Genomic DNA, 16,375 nt, shown 5'->3' with positions numbered 1-16,375 from the left:
TGGTTAGGGTTAGGATTTGGGTTTGGCTTAGTGTTACTTGCATGTGATTATGCATAATTAATTGTTATTATAATAGTAAGTTCATGTAACGTGTAACAAGGACACCTTAAAATAAAGTGTTACCTACTATATTATTTGCAGTTAAATTAAAAAAAAAATAATATATACTTTTTAAGATTTGAAGTACACAACAAGTCAGTAAAATTTCTGTTCAGTACAAGTTCAAAACAATTAAGCATACTTTTACACAGAGAAGCTCTCCGTGAGTTCAGATGACGATGGTGCTCTTGTGTTCAGGTAATCTGAATGAGCTGGTGCAGCATGGTCTGCGTGCGCTGCGCGAGACTCTTCCTGCTGAACAGGATCTGACCACAAAGGTTTGATATTTCATCCTGTCGCTGTGCTCGTGCTCATTACCACTGCGACCTCTAAATGCTGGTTTCCTCTAGAACGTGTCCATTGGGATTGTGGGAAAGGAAATGGAGTTCACCATCTATGACGACGATGATGTGGCATCGTTCCTGGAGGGTCTGGAGGAGAGACCCCAAAGAAGGGTGAGGAGGATGGCGTTAGTTTGCAGATTTCTGCAGGTGTTTGAGGATGTGTGTGTGATCATGTGTTGATGGTGTTTGTGGACCGCAGGTGGCCCAGCCAGCAGATGAAGCGGCTCCAGCTGTACCTGATGAACCCATGGAGCACTAACATGTTCTTCTGTAGTTCTGTCTGTGGCACTTCAAGTTGACTGGAGATTCTCTGGCTCGCTGAAATAAAATAAAAAAAGTAACATTTAAACTCCTCACACATTATACATTACACAATGAAACCTTCATTTTCTATCTGTGAGTTTAAGAGTAATAAAACTGTTTTTGTTTCTTTCTGAGTGTTTTTGTGCTTTCGCTATGGAGGTTCACTGAGACTGTACAACAGTGAGATTGTTTAATAATTACACTCTCAAAATCAGACTGGCATTACCATTGTCTATTTGAAGATAAAGTCCGTTCTCTGTTCCTTTGCCAGAAAACGCTTCATTCAACAGGTTTCACATTCATCATGTAAGCCCTTCTTTGCCCATTGTGCAAATTCGAAAGAAATTATTAAAAAATAAGAAATTAGTCTAATTTGATCTTTTAATAGCACTTAATACATTAAGCCATATTAAGTGTTTATTGTTTTCTACGGCAGGCTTAACGAGAGACTTTGCGCATTGCGTTCATATTCTGTTCCGTGGTCACGGATTAGGCTTGTTTGAGATGAGCAAAATCTGCGCAGAACCGATCACCGGTGATCACCGCGAGATGCATGCCGGTTAGAAAAGTGTCCGAGTTACGTCCGACTTGCTCTGATGTCATGCTGACGTGTGCAAAAAAACTCTTGCGGCTGTGTCGGATTGAGCAGTCGAGTGCAGTTGCTCTCCACCGACTGCGCTGATCAAAAGCATGATGAGAAACGACTGACTGAAGACACAGCTTAATGCTCATTGGTTCAGACAACCGTGATGCTGCGTTCTCCTCTAAAACGTTTTAATTTTTTAGCTGGTTCCATGCGATTATGCATGAATGTTCCCAAACACTATGACAGTGTGATCTCTGTGTGAGATATGTGATTGTTGTCATATTTCTATAAAAATCTAAAATACATGTTTGTATTAAAGTAAAAAAATGGATAAATACACATTTTGTATGGAATTAAATGGCATGCACTTTGAGTGTCTTGTTCATCATATTTATTTTCATATAAAAGCAACAGAACTGAAATTATATCATGTTTATAAGCAACACAGCACGTGAGTGAGAATAACGCGATATCTGTCTTTGATCTCGTTGGTATCTGTTCACTTCGAGAGGTCAGAACTGTCTGTCTTGACTGCGCTTATTTCACTCCTCCCCTCACTGCAGCCCCTACTCTCGCCTACATTTCAGGCGAGGCGCATCTCAAACAAGCCTATTTGCATTTTTCTCCTAGAGGTGACTTGCAGCCAGGTCCCTGTATGTTATGGTACTAAATTAGTTTGAATCGTTTCACCCCCACAGCTGTCTCGTCTCTATTGGCAACAAGCTCGATTTGTGTTGATTGCTAGTGAGGTGACGTCGCAGGTGGCGATTGCAAGTGACATTGTAATATTGCTTCTTTTTTCTTGTCTTCACCACCTGGTTACGTTTGTAAAATGTTGAGAGATTAAATAAAAGATTGCAAGTGAAGTCACTTGCGGAAGCGCAGGTGTCTGAGAGGTTTGTGGCTAGAAGGTACACAGCAAAAACCGGAAGCTAACAATAAATAGAATTTTCTACCTATTAGATTGTTTTATTTACGTCTACACCTACCCCAACCCTAAACCTACCCCTTACAATAATGCAAAAATAATAATTGTTGTACAGTGAGAAAAATTACGCTATATTGATGTGCGCATGCCCCGTAGTTTTTGTTGTATGCCATCTATCCTTAACCGTCTGAGCAGCCTATTGGAGACCCTATTGGGTCTGACTCTACTGTTTTATATATTTTGTAGGGGTATAATGGTTAGTTACACGGTTCGGCACGGGTCTATCAGTTTGGTACGCATGTGTACCGAAGCATTGTTTTAACCACTGCACGAGTTGGACTCGAATTGGAAACTTCCAGTTTTATATTGTTACTTTTGATAAGAAACAAAGTCTCCTATTTCAATTTAAGTCCTTTTTTTCAGGAAATTCAAACAATAAATGCCGTTTTGACACGAGCGCGATCATCCCATCCTATTTACTACTAGTTTTAACATGAAATAAACATGAATGAACATCTCATGTAATCGCTCAATCAGCGTTTCAACCGCAAAAAGACGTCAATAAAACAGCTTGTAAACAAAACGTTACGTATCATTTCATTAACTCAAGTCATCAGTGTCCACAGCTTGTTAGTTCTAAAAATATTAGTCTATACTCATATTTTACTTTACCTGTAGTGATGTCTTAATTATTTAATGTATGCTTAAATCTACAAAACGTTACGTATCATTTCATTAACTCAAGTCATCAGTGTCCACAGCTTGTTAGTTCGAAAAATATTAGTCTATACTCATATTTTACTTTACCTGTTAGTGATGTCTTAATTATTTAATGTATGCTTAAATCCGTTATGAAGCAAGTTATGACAGCCACTGTGTAAATGAATATTTTCAAAAAGTAGAAATGTTATAATTTAGAAGTTAATTTAAAAACTGCATTATGTGCAATTGTCAGGTTTGCATACATTTTTTTTTAAGTTGAGTGTTGATTATTGTATTTAAAAATAAATAGTAGCCTAAATTAATTTAAGTTTGGGCTCTGTTGTTAACTAAATTGTAAAGGACATAGTTTAGAGCATAAGCTGAGGTAGATTTTTATCCCTAAGACAGTTTTTATTATAATTGAATTTATTTAAAGAAAGAACAATTTGCTCAGTAAACCAATGATTAATAAAAAAAATCATATTTAGTTTTTCCCCCCGCTGTACCGAAACCATACAAAACCGTGAGGTATAGCCTACCGAACAAGTTTGTGTACTGTTACACCCCTAATATTTTGTATTAAAAATTATATATATATATATATATATATATAGCCTATAAAATACTAATAAATAAAAATAAAAGAATAACCCCCACCCAACCCGCTGTGGGAATTCTCACTCCAAGTTTAACTTAAAAGTTTGCAGCCCAGAGGATATTTGTGTTATTGTGTTATTTGACATATTTAATTATTGCAATCATATTCTGAATTTGCATTGTGTTTCTTCATTCTGAGGACTACTAAATCTGTTTTTGTGTAAGTGAGATGAGTAATCCTAACAGCTGCACTGTCTCAGACCAGAAAGCCCTCCAGCGGGTGATGAAAACCGCCCAATTCAGCTGCCCTCCATCAAAGACATTCACCACAAATGCTGCACCTTGTGTTTACAACCACTTACATTGAGCTGGTCTCTGCTTCTGTACCTCAAACTTTGCACTCCATAAAAATCGTATTGTTTATACACACATATACATATATATAATATAGATTTTATTTATTTATATACATATTGTTATTTGCACTTCTGGTTAGATGCTAACTGCATTTCACTGGCTCTGTACTTGTACTCTGCACAATGACAATATAGTTGAATCTAATCTAATCTAAATGCAAGTTGCTATTTAGTCTAGATCTACAGTAACATGATGTTCACACAGCGCACACAACTCCTCTGCACTTACTCCCCAATTCTCTCAACATGGGCACAGGAGAGCTGTCAGTCAATAAATGAAAAAAACAAAGTAACTCAAAGTATTTAAAAAGTAATGCTTTACAAGTTACTTGAAAAAAGTAATCTGATTACATAACTTGCAATGCCTTACTCCTAACATTGGCTCTGGCAGACTCTTACATTCTCCTTCAGACAGCAAAGACATGAACTCTCTAGAAATGAGCAAGTAGATGATGTTGCCAAAGTATAATACCTTCCACTGATCTGAAGTCTCTATCAGATCTTAAGTTCATTGGTTAGAAGCATGTGGTAATCAGAATGAGATTAGTGACAAATAAATGACAGAAATAACATTCTACTGCACTAAGCTTTGGGATCAGTTCACATCGATGTGCATCATGCCAGAGCTCACAGTCTGTCAAACATATTAGATCATGATAACAACAGATCTACTCTTCGCTTTTATTCCCTGTTTACACCTAGTTTTGGTTGGGAATAGAGCCTCTGTAAACCAGGAAAAAACCCTGAGGTCTTTATGGAAATGAATGTTTTGAAAACCACAAACCACTCTTCAATTCAGGAGTACGGCACAATGCAGGATGGGTTTGTTTTGAAAGAGTTTATTGATGTAGTTCAGACCAGACCAGTGACCTTCATATCAGCCCTCGTGTTTTTATATCCCATGTGCCACATCTGAGAGTTCAGTGTTTATTATCATCAGCTCACTGAATGAACTCTTCATCTCAATAACTAACGAAGATGCAATTCACTGGATGGAGAACCAAAGAAATAAACATCAGATGTGAGTTTGTGGTGTTTTATTAACACATGCAGCAGTCAATGATAAACATTAACGCAATCATGCAAGTATGAAAAGAGAACATGAATAAATCATAAACAATATAAGCATGAATCACAATGTTTGCTACACAAGTGATGAAATGAGAAGCACATAAACAAAACAAAAACTAAATGGAATTACAGACAGCTTTCTGTGATCATGTGAAAACCATGTAAAAGTGAAAAAAATAAAAAACTTTTATTGCAGACCTGTTAAATTAAGTTGTTTGTACATTGTGGGTTGTTTTCTTTAAGTGTGTAAATACAGAGTATATGATAATATTTGAGGTCGCAGAAATTTGAACACAAATGAATATTTTTCTCATTGAAATCGGAAGTTTTGTGTCAGTAGATACTTCCTGCAGTTTTTCTGAACACAAGAACTCTGTTTGCATATTGTTTACATTATGAACACAGGCTGAGGTACCTGTACAATAGAGAGGATATTGATCATCAATACTCATCAGTTTAGAGCTGTAAAGGCCCTGAGCTCATGTGTGATATGTTGACACAGCTGCTCTTTCCTGTGTGTCTAACAAACACCATCCACTGAGAGACAGTTGAAGACCTTTAGTGCTCAATAGAAGGTGAAAGACGCCCATGCAGCAAACGAATCTTCAATAAAGCAATGCATTGTTATCATTTAGGTGGATTATTGTTTGTTTCTCCGCCTGATGATGCTGTGTTCTGACACTGGGCCGGATGTGATGTCACTTCCTGTTAGAGTTGCTGTCTCTGGCTGTGATTGGCTGGTGGAGTCACGCGAAGAAATGTCCTCTATCTTTGTGTTTCTGTTGCCATCATGGTCACTGACGGACTCTTCATCAGGACGGCTCATCTCCGCGCTCGTCTCATGATCCTCGCTCTCTCTCATCTGTGCGTCTGAGCTCCTGCGAGGTGAATGAACACAACAGAAACGCTCACTCAGCTCTTTCCCACCGTTCTCAGGAAGACCTGCGAAAATAAGATGCTACATTACACACCGATCGTGAATAAAGACGATGTGTGAGAGGATGTGTAAATGATTTCCGAGCAAAACGTGACATGATCTGCGCATCTCACCGTCCCACTCGCGGCCGCAGGAGTGGTCAGTGTTTGCTGGGACAGTGTCCACGAACTGGCCCTCCTGCATGACGCGAGTGATCTCCTGCAGCTGGTACAGTAACTGCTGCTCCTCATCCACAGCCACCGCTCCTCCCAAACTGCACCAAAGCGAACACACACGTCACATCCAAACACACACACACACACACACACAGACAGACAGACAGGACAGATATCCACACCTGTCTGAGCCAGCGCTGGCTGCAGAAATGATTCTCTCGATCACGTCCTTCGTCTCATTCAGTCTGTCCTGCAGCTGAGCCAACTCAAAATCAGCTGAGAGAGAGAGAGAGAGACGGGATCCGTTACCCGACACAGACAGACACAGGTAATCACAAAAGTACATGTGTCTAAATATAATCTGATGTCCAGGTTGTGTGTATGAGCTCATACTTATTTTCCTCTTCATGTTTTCTGATCTGACAGCAGTGAATCGGCTCTTTGGAGGTTCCGCTGTTTTGCCTCTGGACGTGATCTTTAACAGACACAAACAAACACTTCACATGTAATCTGAGGCTCCGGCTGAAACATCTGAAATCCAGCAGTGCCGTCTCACCTTAAACAGAATGTACAGGATGTACAGTAAGATCCCGAAGCCGTAGATGGGAATGATCTGCCCTGCGAGGTTGGACTTCCCTCCGGTGCTGGTGCCAGTACCGGCTCCTTTGGCCCGGGCGATGGCTTCAGGGTTGTGGGCTCTGGAGAAGTGCCGCTGCTCCTCGGATACAGGCGGTCTGTGTGGCATGGGAGGAAAATGACCTGTGGGCCCTACATGAGACATTTACATACTGCCATCAGTGTTTACATTTGATGAATCCTCCTGTTCATGATCATCGGGGCTCCCTTTCACCTCATCATATACATATCTACACTTACGCATTATTTACATACTTTTCCATACATATATAGAGCACTGTTTATGTTTTGTATATGTAAAAACCATTTAAAAATACATTTCATGTAAAGCTGTGTATTAATACAAATTTAAAAAAAAAAAAATCTAATTTTTATGCTCTACAAGGAGGAAAATGACCTGCGGGCCCTACATGAGACATTTACATACTGCCATCAGTGTTTACATTTGATGAATCCTCCTGTTCATGATCATCGGGGCTCCCTTTCACCTCATCATATACATATCTACACTTACGCATTATTTACATACTTTTCCATACATATATAGAGCACTGTTTATGTTTTGTATATGTAAAAACCATTTTAAAATACATTTCATGTAAAGCTGTGTATTAATACAAATTAAAAAAAAAAAAATCTAATTTTTTTTTGCCGTTATGCTCTACAAAAGTTATTTGAATTTGTTTTTATTTTGGTTATAGGTGCATTTGCTGGTCTAGAGGACAACGCAATGCCTTTCAAGACTCAAATGCAGAAAACATTTATTCTTACTGAATCTAGATAGAAAGCGATTGTGTACTAATGAAATAAAACGAATCATGTATGTAATAATAGCAGTAATAATAATAACAATGCCCGTGTACCTTCGGTGTGCGGTGTGTCTCTCTTTCCTCGCGATAAAAGCATTTGAGGCAGCAGAAGCGCGACGCACAACACCACGCATGACACTATAGTGAGCTTCTGAAATGTCGAAATAGACATTTTTAATGATATCTGATTTCAGAGAGACTCTAGCGTGCACCTCTGTACCTGTATCTGCATCTGTGAAGCACGAGAGGCGAAACTCTAGTGATACAGGAGCGTCTGTCTATAGATGGCGCTGCGGAGGCGCTGCCGCCATTTTGGACTGAAAGCTGCTGAAAGTCGCTAGAAGATGCGAGAGAGCACGTGGGCGAAACGCAAGCATTCTACTCCTTTCTTATGTCTTACAAATATAAGAGACAAGAAAATTAAAAAGAAATAACACAAAAAACTAACTAGTCAGGCAAAGTAACATATTATCTATGACTGCCTATGTCAAAATGAGGGCAAACAAATTGCATTTAATAATACATTTACATCCTTATAAGGTTCCTGATCATTACAAGCAGAAATGTGGCATTGACAAAACATGCTTCCAATATTGTCTATATGTTAATATAACTAATAACAGGAGTCGCGTCTCAACACTCACAGCTGTTCTGGGCTTGTGCCACTGTTGCTCTGTCTCAGTGCAGGAGTGGACAGGGGGCACAACCTGCATATTAAGCTCAGAATAATGTGCTGTTTGCAACAGCAATGCAACAATGTGGTTGCACACAGCAGTCCCAGCTACACATGAGCACCGGTGTGAAACCAGGATGACAGGGTATGAATCCCGAAGAACAATCTGTACAAAAATATACGGAGAGAATTTTTTACTACAAATAATGACATTGACTTGAGTATCAGTTATGGGCGCAACTGTTGCTATGGAGCGTTCCTCCCGCATCCACACAAAAACAGACTCTTCATTTCCGGAGTGCTGCCATAGAAACGGAACACAGACAAAATGGCGAAGTGGGCGAGGTTTAGCAGTCTCCATTATAATTCCCTTATCTGAACTTTTCACAGTGTTTTCAGTTCAAACAGAAAACAGTGTGTCAGCGGCATCAGTGTAAAGTGCTGTCCAGTCCGCGGCTGAAACGGCGCTGGTCACCCGAGAACTGTGACTTTTCTCAGCGCTGATGAAGATAGACTAATCACAGACGTTTGTGATTATTTTTATTTAATTTTATATAGACGAACGGGGCAGGTTTCAATCTTTATGTCAGGTGCCAATCGTTGTGATTACCATGTTTAAAACGTTTACACATTTTGTGAACAAATATCTCCAGTGAGGCATATTTTTGTATTTGTTTTTCCAGTGAGGCATATTCTTCCCCCGCTGAGTCTCATATCAGCGTCACAGGAAAACGATAACGTTAGACAACAAATATGTGAAAATTAAATAAAAGCCTCGCCGAAGGTGTGGTATTTGTTTTTCCAGTGAGGCATATTCTTCCCCCGCTGAGTCTCATATCAGCGTCACAGGAAAACGATAACGTTAGACAACAAATATGTGACACATACGTAGAAAATTAAATAAAAGCCTTGCCGAAGGTGTGTGGCACATCTTAATATCCTCCTGACTCTTAAATGTCTTTCTGTCTTTTACAGTCTGTGATGCTGATTTAGGCCTACAGATGTTTATTTATTTATTTATGTACTGTATGTACACAGTTAGACGTGTTGGATTAAATGAGAAAAATGTATAATAATAATAATAATAATAATAATAAGCAGAGTACGAAAAAAAAAAACGGACTCCAGTCTGCTGGCGGCGCTCTCTCGTTGCGATCCCGCTCGACGCGATCCACACGCATTAATCTCGCGAGATCACAGGACAACTTCCTCTTTGCGTTCTCTGCTGCCATGGTAGGTGCACAAGAAGAGCTCTCTGGCTGTGATTAAAACATGAATCCTTTGCAATCCTTTATTAAATAGAGTCAGAACAGCACTGAAAATTGTTGACGGGGTTCCATATCAGTTTAAGTATGATTATCAGTCTGTATTGTGCGGATGTGTTCCGAGATGTAGAGATATTTTGGCTGCATTGTTAAGCTGTAGCGGCGCTCGCGCTGCTAGTGTCCGACAGCTCTGGTGTGTCTCAGAAGTCAGCTGAAATATCGCAGCATGTAAATAACGAAATGTGTTTTCTCAACAGCCGACCAAGAAGTCTAAAACTAGGAAGCTCCGCGGGCACGTCAGCCACGGGCACGGGCGCATCGGTCAGTAAGCACGTGAGACTAGCGTTAAGAGACGCGAGCGCTCGTGAGTCCGGCGCGTTGTGTGCTCTTCTCGACGTTAACCTGTGCCATGTTTGACTGTGTTCTGCAGGCAAGCACAGGAAGCATCCTGGAGGGCGCGGTAATGCTGGCGGGATGCACCATCACCGAATCAACTTTGATAAATAGTGAGTAAAAAGCTGAACATCTTCAGTGCGGTTCACTTGTTTCATCCAGGCACGGAATGGAGGTGTAACTGAGCAGTGTAGGTTATTACTGCAGCTTCAGATACTGCTCATCCGGCCGAAAGAGAGACTTTAAGGCCTGTGCTACAAATAGAGATTCAGTGCTTGACCTCATCTGAAACAGGAGTGGGTTTCCTGGAAATGTTAGGAAATGTGTGCTTTACAGGCCGACTGAATACGGTTTTCCTAGTTTTCAGGGTTTCTGCTGGTCTCAAAAAGATCTCAAGTACTCATTAAATTAATTCGGCCTTCCACATATTAAGAAGACCTTAAAAGTCTTAGAGCAGAAACTGTCAAAGTCGAGGCATTAATCCTGTAATTAATTTATGGTGTTTTCCAATACAAATATCTAAATATTCTTAAATCAAGATACATTTACTTTAGATGAGAAACTAAACGCAATTAAGCGAGTTAATGCTTTTAAAAAAGAACATTTTACTTTTATGAGTAATTTTACATTTTGAATTTAAAAACCGTAGCTTCACCAGAATGGTATGAAACTTGGTGACTTTAATGGCACTTGGTATGTGAACACACACAAAAATTGAGGGCATGATTCGAAAACGCTAAGTGGTCGTAAAAAAAAGTCACACATGGTCTTCGGTCAAAAATGACCGACCGTAGGAAATGAATGGGAAATGGGGGGGGGAATCGAAAATACAGAATTTGTGTACAATCTACAAATCCTCCACAATGCAGAAAAAAAATTGCACAACAATGAAGGGGTGAAACTCTAAAACATCTAGAGAGCAAAATCAACACCAACTCACACACTTGTACGCACACACACCTATGAACTGGTGTGACTAACACTGCAACTATGTAAAATAAAAGTAATAATTCAACTACAATGCAGTAAAAAAGTGGACGGCAAGGATGGAGTTACACTCTAAAACATCAAGAGTGTAAAACAAGATACACACATTTACTTACACTCATACACACACACACAATTATACATACTCAAATGAATTGGTATGGCTGTAACCATATAGCCTAAATGAGTCAGAAGACTGAAATAAGAGGTTAAAATCAGATCAGACCCAAAAGGATTAAGCTCTGATAAAGCATTCCTGTTAATTTGTTACATTTTTATAGAATTTTAATGTTTTGTGTAACAAAATGCTTTCTGCAGGGTTGAATGAAGAAATAATGCAAAAACCTACACTTCAAATCAATTAAAACAACAAAAAATATGAGAATGCCTTAATATACATTTAAATCCACAACCTAATAAAAGTAAATGTATAAAAGCGGCTAGGGAATTCACAAGCCTCTCTATAGAGTCCTACACAGGGATCTAGTGGTTACACCATGAAATTACAGTATGGTTTATTTATTTATTTATTTTTTTGCTCTCACCAGGAGGTGCTATTCTGCCTTCAAAATTTGGATTTTAAAAGCCTAGTCTCTATTTTAATCTGAAATACTGCATTAATTGAAAAATTATATAAAAAAACAAATTCGTACTATTTTCAATGGGAAAACACGATCATAATATTGAGTACGGTCGGAAATATTAAGGAACATCACGTCTTTTTTTTTTTTTTTTTGCAGTGTGATCAAAGTACAGTAAAAGATCTGGTTATTTCCAAACTACTGGTTTGCACCAGAGGTTTTCAAGCCTTATGGGTTTTTTTTTTATGTAAGTGATAAACATTGAAGTGTTGCTAATACAACTCATTGTGTGCTCACTTGACACTTACATATTTTTCTTTTCTCAGTTTTAAAATCTTAAATTTACCTTCATAAAATCTGCAGAAACCCTGTTTGCTGTAAAAACTATTTGACTAGAAATAGCTTTTTGTGAATTTTTCTTAAATTCTTGTTCTGGAGTGTTTATTGGTGTTTGTTTTCTACAGTCATCCAGGTTATTTTGGTAAGGTGGGCATGAGACATTACCACTTGAAGCGAAACACTCTCTTCTGCCCCACCATTAACCTGGATAAGCTGTGGACGCTGGTCAGCGAGCAGACGAGAGTCAACTACAGCAAGAAACCCGACGGGCCGGCACCCATCATTGATGTCGTGCGCGCTGTAAGTGCCATAACTGTGCTTTAGCTGCTGCAGCTTTACATCAGATAGGCAGCATCTACTCTGGAATCATATGCATCTTCATATATTCAGTTTCATATAGTGGTTCTTCATCCCGCTCATGGGGACCCGCTGCAGTTTGTTTGCATGTCAGATGAGAGACAGACATGTACAGTGCTGTGGGTCACCAGGACCGAAAACCACTACTGCACACACACACACACGCAGAATTCATTCATATCTTGTGTTTTTAATCACTTGAGTGTCTGTTAGTGTCTGCTGTTCTCCAGCAGGACTGTGTGTGTGGGTATATAGATTTGTCTACACTTGCAAGGGGCAAATGTCCTCCGATGTAGTAGAATGAGAAAAATGGCTTGAGGACAATTTAAGTGCATTTCACTTTTTGTAAGGCTCACAAATCAGTCAAATCATGTGCTTTTGCATCTGAAAATCTCACATCCTCACTATTACTTTGTGACTCAGTTTGAAACTTTAAGCTTGAAAAGGTGGCCATACCTAGTGTCTTATCTGGAAAAGCATGATTTGTATATGTATGTATGTATGTAAATAATATTATTATTATTACTATTATTATTTTTTTATTTTTTTTAACTGTTTGCACAGTTTTCCAATAATTTGTTTGTGTTCATTCACACAGCTGCATTGGTGTGACCTGCATGTGTGTCTCTGGTTCCAGATGAATGGATGTGCTGATATTGTGCTGTTTTTCAGGGCTACTTCAAAGTGTTGGGTAAAGGCAAACTGCCCAAGCAGCCAGTGATCGTGAAGGCAAAGTTCTTCAGCAGACGGGCTGAGGAGAAGATCAAGGGTGTTGGAGGAGCGTGTGTGCTGACCGCTTAAACTCCTTTTGCTAAATAAAATATCTGAAAAGTTTTATCCGTTCATTGTTTTTTTTTAATACATATCACATTTAGTTCAGTAAGTTTTGTCCTGATGGTAGCCTGACAGGTGATCATTTGTATTCTGTCTTATAAAACCGATTTTGAGGTCATCTGAAGGTGTTTTGAGCCTTAATTCTTATCAGTAGTTTTCAGCTGGTTTTGCATGTTTTATTTGAATGTAGACTTGCATCAAACGGTAACAATTTTGTATGTCGTTAAATTGATTATTGAAGTGTGTTTTGAACTGCATAGGGCCAACAAAAGCAGAATTAACAACACTGATACTGGCTCAGATGGAAAATTGCCAGTTTTTAAGCATTTTTCAATGGTTTCATGTTCTCAGCCGATGATATCGGGGGGGGTGGAAACATCATTAATGTATCAATGTAATGCGATATAATTGGATTTCTCATTTATTTCCACATACAAATAAATGTCTGTGATTAGATTAATTTATTTTGTGGTTAATTTGCAATTTTAACACATTATTTTCCCTTTCTGATACATTTGCTGTGATTTTCTACCACTGTAAGACAAAAATTTGTGATGGGTTGGATGGCTTCAGGATGGGTTTGTAAAACCTTGCCTTAGAACAGGGGTGACCAACGTCAGTACTGGAGAGCCACGGTCTGGTTCCCTGAACAATGAAACCAGATGCTGTTACTGGGGGTACTTCGACTGGAGTTGGAATCCCTTTGTCACAGAAAGCTCCAGCCCATCATCACCAACAAGCTACTGTTGGATGGGCCTGGGTGTGCACCAACATGTTAAACACTGAAGGAATTAGTTCCTGGCCCTCTAATGGAAGCCGTTCAGGAACAACACAAGCAGCTTCACTTGTCTGGCTGTGGGTTCCAGATCTACAATCCTGTGAGAACAGGTCCTTTCTGAAAGGAATCTTCCAGGATGGCTACCAAGTTCAGAAACCAGATTGATTCCTTTTCGTCGGGGAAGAATCTGCCGGAAGAGCAGTTGGCTTTGTAGTTCAAGTGAATTGATCAGACAAGATAGCACAAGGGTTGGGAACTGAATGTTTTTTTGAAAAACGGGTTATTTCAAGAGACATAAACTATAAAGAGATGGAAAGTATCCATTTACATTACATTTCAGATTTTAAAAAAAGCACGGAGACCATGCAATGGTCCACATCCACATCCCCTCTTCTGCTTTAGCGAGTAAAGGAAAAATGACCACGGAGAGAATAGATGAGTGCCACACGACTGTTACCAGATTTATTGTGGAAGGTTTACATCCTTTTGCCACCATAGAGTCCCCAAGGTTTAGATAGGTGGTTAGGTACTATTTATAACTAGTTTTTATGCAATGTGTGTGCATGTGCGTACTTGTTTTGACTATACTTGTGAGGACCAAATGTCTTCACTTATATTGTGAAATACATTGCCAACCCACTAGTGAGGACATGTTACTGGTCTTCACTAGTTAAAAAGGCTTAACAATCAGCCAAAACGTTTTTTATTTAAATCTAGTGTTCTGCACATGTTTCTGTGGGTAAGTTTAGGGGTATGGGTTGGGTTAGGTTATAGAAAATATCATGAACCTGATAGAGAACCAATGGAAGTCTATGCAATGTCCTCACTAAGATAGCGAAACAAACAAGTGTGTGTGTGTGTGTGTGTGTACTGGTTTGACCTACATTAAGAGGACATCCAGCTTTCTAATAATTCAAATAGCTAAATAGGCATGCTAAACATTGTTTTCAAAAATGTAAAAACACTTTGAGGGTTATGTTTAGGAGAAAGTATCATCAGTCCCCATAATTATAGGTGTGGTGACAGGAAACGAGGTGGTACTAGAGGAGCACATGGTCAACACAAAGACAAAGCCATTTGGTTAAACACAAGACAAACAGAAACATTAAACAGTGACAAGACAAGACTGTCAATGGACATATTCTCTGTCAGCCTACCCCCTTCGACTCCTTTGCCCAGTGTGGACGACTGGTCTCTGAAGAAACAACATGACTGACAACAGGAACAGTCTCTGAGAACATGATATGATCGACAGGGTCAACTTTTGTGGGCAAGACAAGACTGGTTAGCTGCTCAGATCTGGCCTCCGTGGCCTAGCAGGTGGATTAGGATGTTCTGGACAGGCCTCCATGGCCGGACCAGAAAGAGTCTCTGGCAGCATGACTTGACTGACAGAATCCACTTCTGTGGGCATGACATGGATATGACTGGTTAGCAGCTCAGATATGGCCTCCATGACTGTAGCAGGTGGATTAGGATGCTCTGGACAGGCCTCTATGACTGGAACAGTCTCCAAGGACACAACATGACTGAAAAGATTGGCTCCCGTGGGCCTACGTGACTGACTAGAATCTCAGGGGTGGCCTTCGTAACTATAACAGGAATAGGCTCTGAGGACATGGAGGGTCCTGAACTTGACTTGACAAGGGAGGGATGGTGGGATGGACCCTGCAGGCAGATTCTGGTGATGTTTTTAGCCTTCTCTCTTTACAAAAATGTAGGTATCTGGAGAAGCCCCAGAAATCCAAACTCCTCAGCAGTTCCATCTCCCACTGGAGTAGAGGGTCATCCAGACAGAGGTTGACGATGTCCTTAAGGGCCGTGTTGTGATACTCAATGCCCCTGGCCATTGTCCAGAAGAACTGGGCAAAGGCTCAAACATCCTTTCCGTGCTGGCAAAGTGATCCCAGCCCCCGCTGGAGAGCCCTTCTTTAACGGGGGTGTTGGGTAGCAGGAGGAATTACCCTGATGCTCATTCTGCTATAGGTCCCTTGTCACAAATCTGCAAGAGATGCAGAATGAGCAATGATGGTGTTTTATTTAAGACTGGAGACAGGGCACAACAAGGAGAGTGAGGCGTGAAACAGTGCAAACTGTAGGGCAGGGCAGATGACACAATGACAGGCAAGGAGGGTGACTACTGAGACCCATCCTGAGTGACAACAAGCTTGGGGCCTGCGGAGAAAGAGGCAGCACCAGGCAGGATGATGGTGGGGAAGACCAGACAAGAACACCAGGAACCAGAGTCTTGATGATTCAATTCAATTCAATTCAGGTTTATTTGTATAGCGCTTTTAATGCTACAAATCGTTGCAAATCAACTTTACAGAAAATTTAGTTTCTACAATATTTAGTAGTAACTTATCAGTGGTGACTGTCAGTTAATGTACATATGGCAGAAATGTACGGAAAAATCAATTAAAGACGTAATAAAAAAGACGAATACTATTAACAGCAATTATTATATGATGCAGTCAAACTTATAGCAAAATGTGGTAGTTCTGTATGTTGTTTCATGATTGGCATCATCTGAGGTCCTCTGAGGGATTGGCATCATCTCTTCTCAGGTGTTCTGGATCCAGACT

At 39.8% G+C, this 16,375-nt stretch overlaps 3 protein-coding genes across 3 annotated transcripts in view; 2 read left to right on the top strand and 1 right to left on the bottom strand.

The window, feature by feature from the left end:
- Positions 1–881, top strand: part of psma1 (proteasome 20S subunit alpha 1) — a 6,662-nt gene extending 5,781 nt beyond the window's left edge. Inside the window, exons 8-10 of the mRNA XM_016563972.1 lie at positions 298–377; positions 450–554; positions 643–881. Of these exons, the coding sequence (XP_016419458.1) occupies positions 298–377; positions 450–554; positions 643–702 (245 nt within the window). The 3' untranslated portion in view covers positions 703–881. The remainder of the gene's footprint in view (positions 1–297; positions 378–449; positions 555–642) is intronic.
- Positions 882–4,885: 4,004 nt separating this feature from the next.
- Positions 4,886–7,825, bottom strand: ric3b (RIC3 acetylcholine receptor chaperone b). The gene is made up of 6 exons (XM_016563977.1): positions 7,638–7,825; positions 6,695–6,906; positions 6,532–6,613; positions 6,321–6,414; positions 6,097–6,236; positions 4,886–5,988 (listed from the first exon to the last, which is right to left on the bottom strand). Exons 1-6 carry the CDS (start codon positions 7,753–7,755, stop codon positions 5,687–5,689), a joined length of 948 nt encoding a protein of 315 aa, XP_016419463.1. The 5' UTR covers positions 7,756–7,825; the 3' UTR covers positions 4,886–5,686.
- A 1,594-nt stretch (positions 7,826–9,419) lies between these two features.
- On the top strand, positions 9,420–13,015 carry rpl27a (ribosomal protein L27a). Its single transcript, XM_016563971.1, has 5 exons — positions 9,420–9,489; positions 9,779–9,842; positions 9,952–10,027; positions 11,947–12,121; positions 12,851–13,015. The coding sequence occupies exons 1-5, from the start codon at positions 9,487–9,489 to the stop codon at positions 12,977–12,979; spliced, it is 447 nt and encodes a 148-aa protein (XP_016419457.1). The 5' UTR covers positions 9,420–9,486; the 3' UTR covers positions 12,980–13,015.
- Positions 13,016–16,375: the final 3,360 nt, after the last annotated feature.

The sequence above is a fragment of the Sinocyclocheilus rhinocerous genome, unplaced genomic scaffold (assembly GCF_001515625.1).
Source record: "Sinocyclocheilus rhinocerous isolate Xijiao unplaced genomic scaffold, SAMN03320098_v1.1 scaffold1401, whole genome shotgun sequence".
Taxonomy (NCBI): domain Eukaryota; kingdom Metazoa; phylum Chordata; class Actinopteri; order Cypriniformes; family Cyprinidae; genus Sinocyclocheilus; species Sinocyclocheilus rhinocerous.
This window is presented reverse-complemented; position numbering and strand designations above follow the sequence as displayed.

Excerpts from the sequence above, each read along its gene's own strand:
- ric3b (XM_016563977.1), bottom strand. The coding sequence starts at position 7,755 with ATGTCTATTTCGACATTTCAGAAGCTCACTATAGTGTCATGCGTGGTG. Across the intron at positions 6,415-6,531 it reads AAACATGAAGAGGAAAATAA|CTGATTTTGAGTTGGCTCAG; the intron begins GTATGAGCTCAT and ends TCTCTCTCTCAG. Across the intron at positions 6,237-6,320 it reads GCCAGCGCTGGCTCAGACAG|TTTGGGAGGAGCGGTGGCTG; the intron begins GTGTGGATATCT and ends GCTTTGGTGCAG.
- rpl27a (XM_016563971.1), top strand. Across the intron at positions 9,843-9,951 it reads CCACGGGCACGGGCGCATCG|GCAAGCACAGGAAGCATCCT; the intron begins GTCAGTAAGCAC and ends TGTGTTCTGCAG. Across the intron at positions 12,122-12,850 it reads TCATTGATGTCGTGCGCGCT|GGCTACTTCAAAGTGTTGGG; the intron begins GTAAGTGCCATA and ends GCTGTTTTTCAG.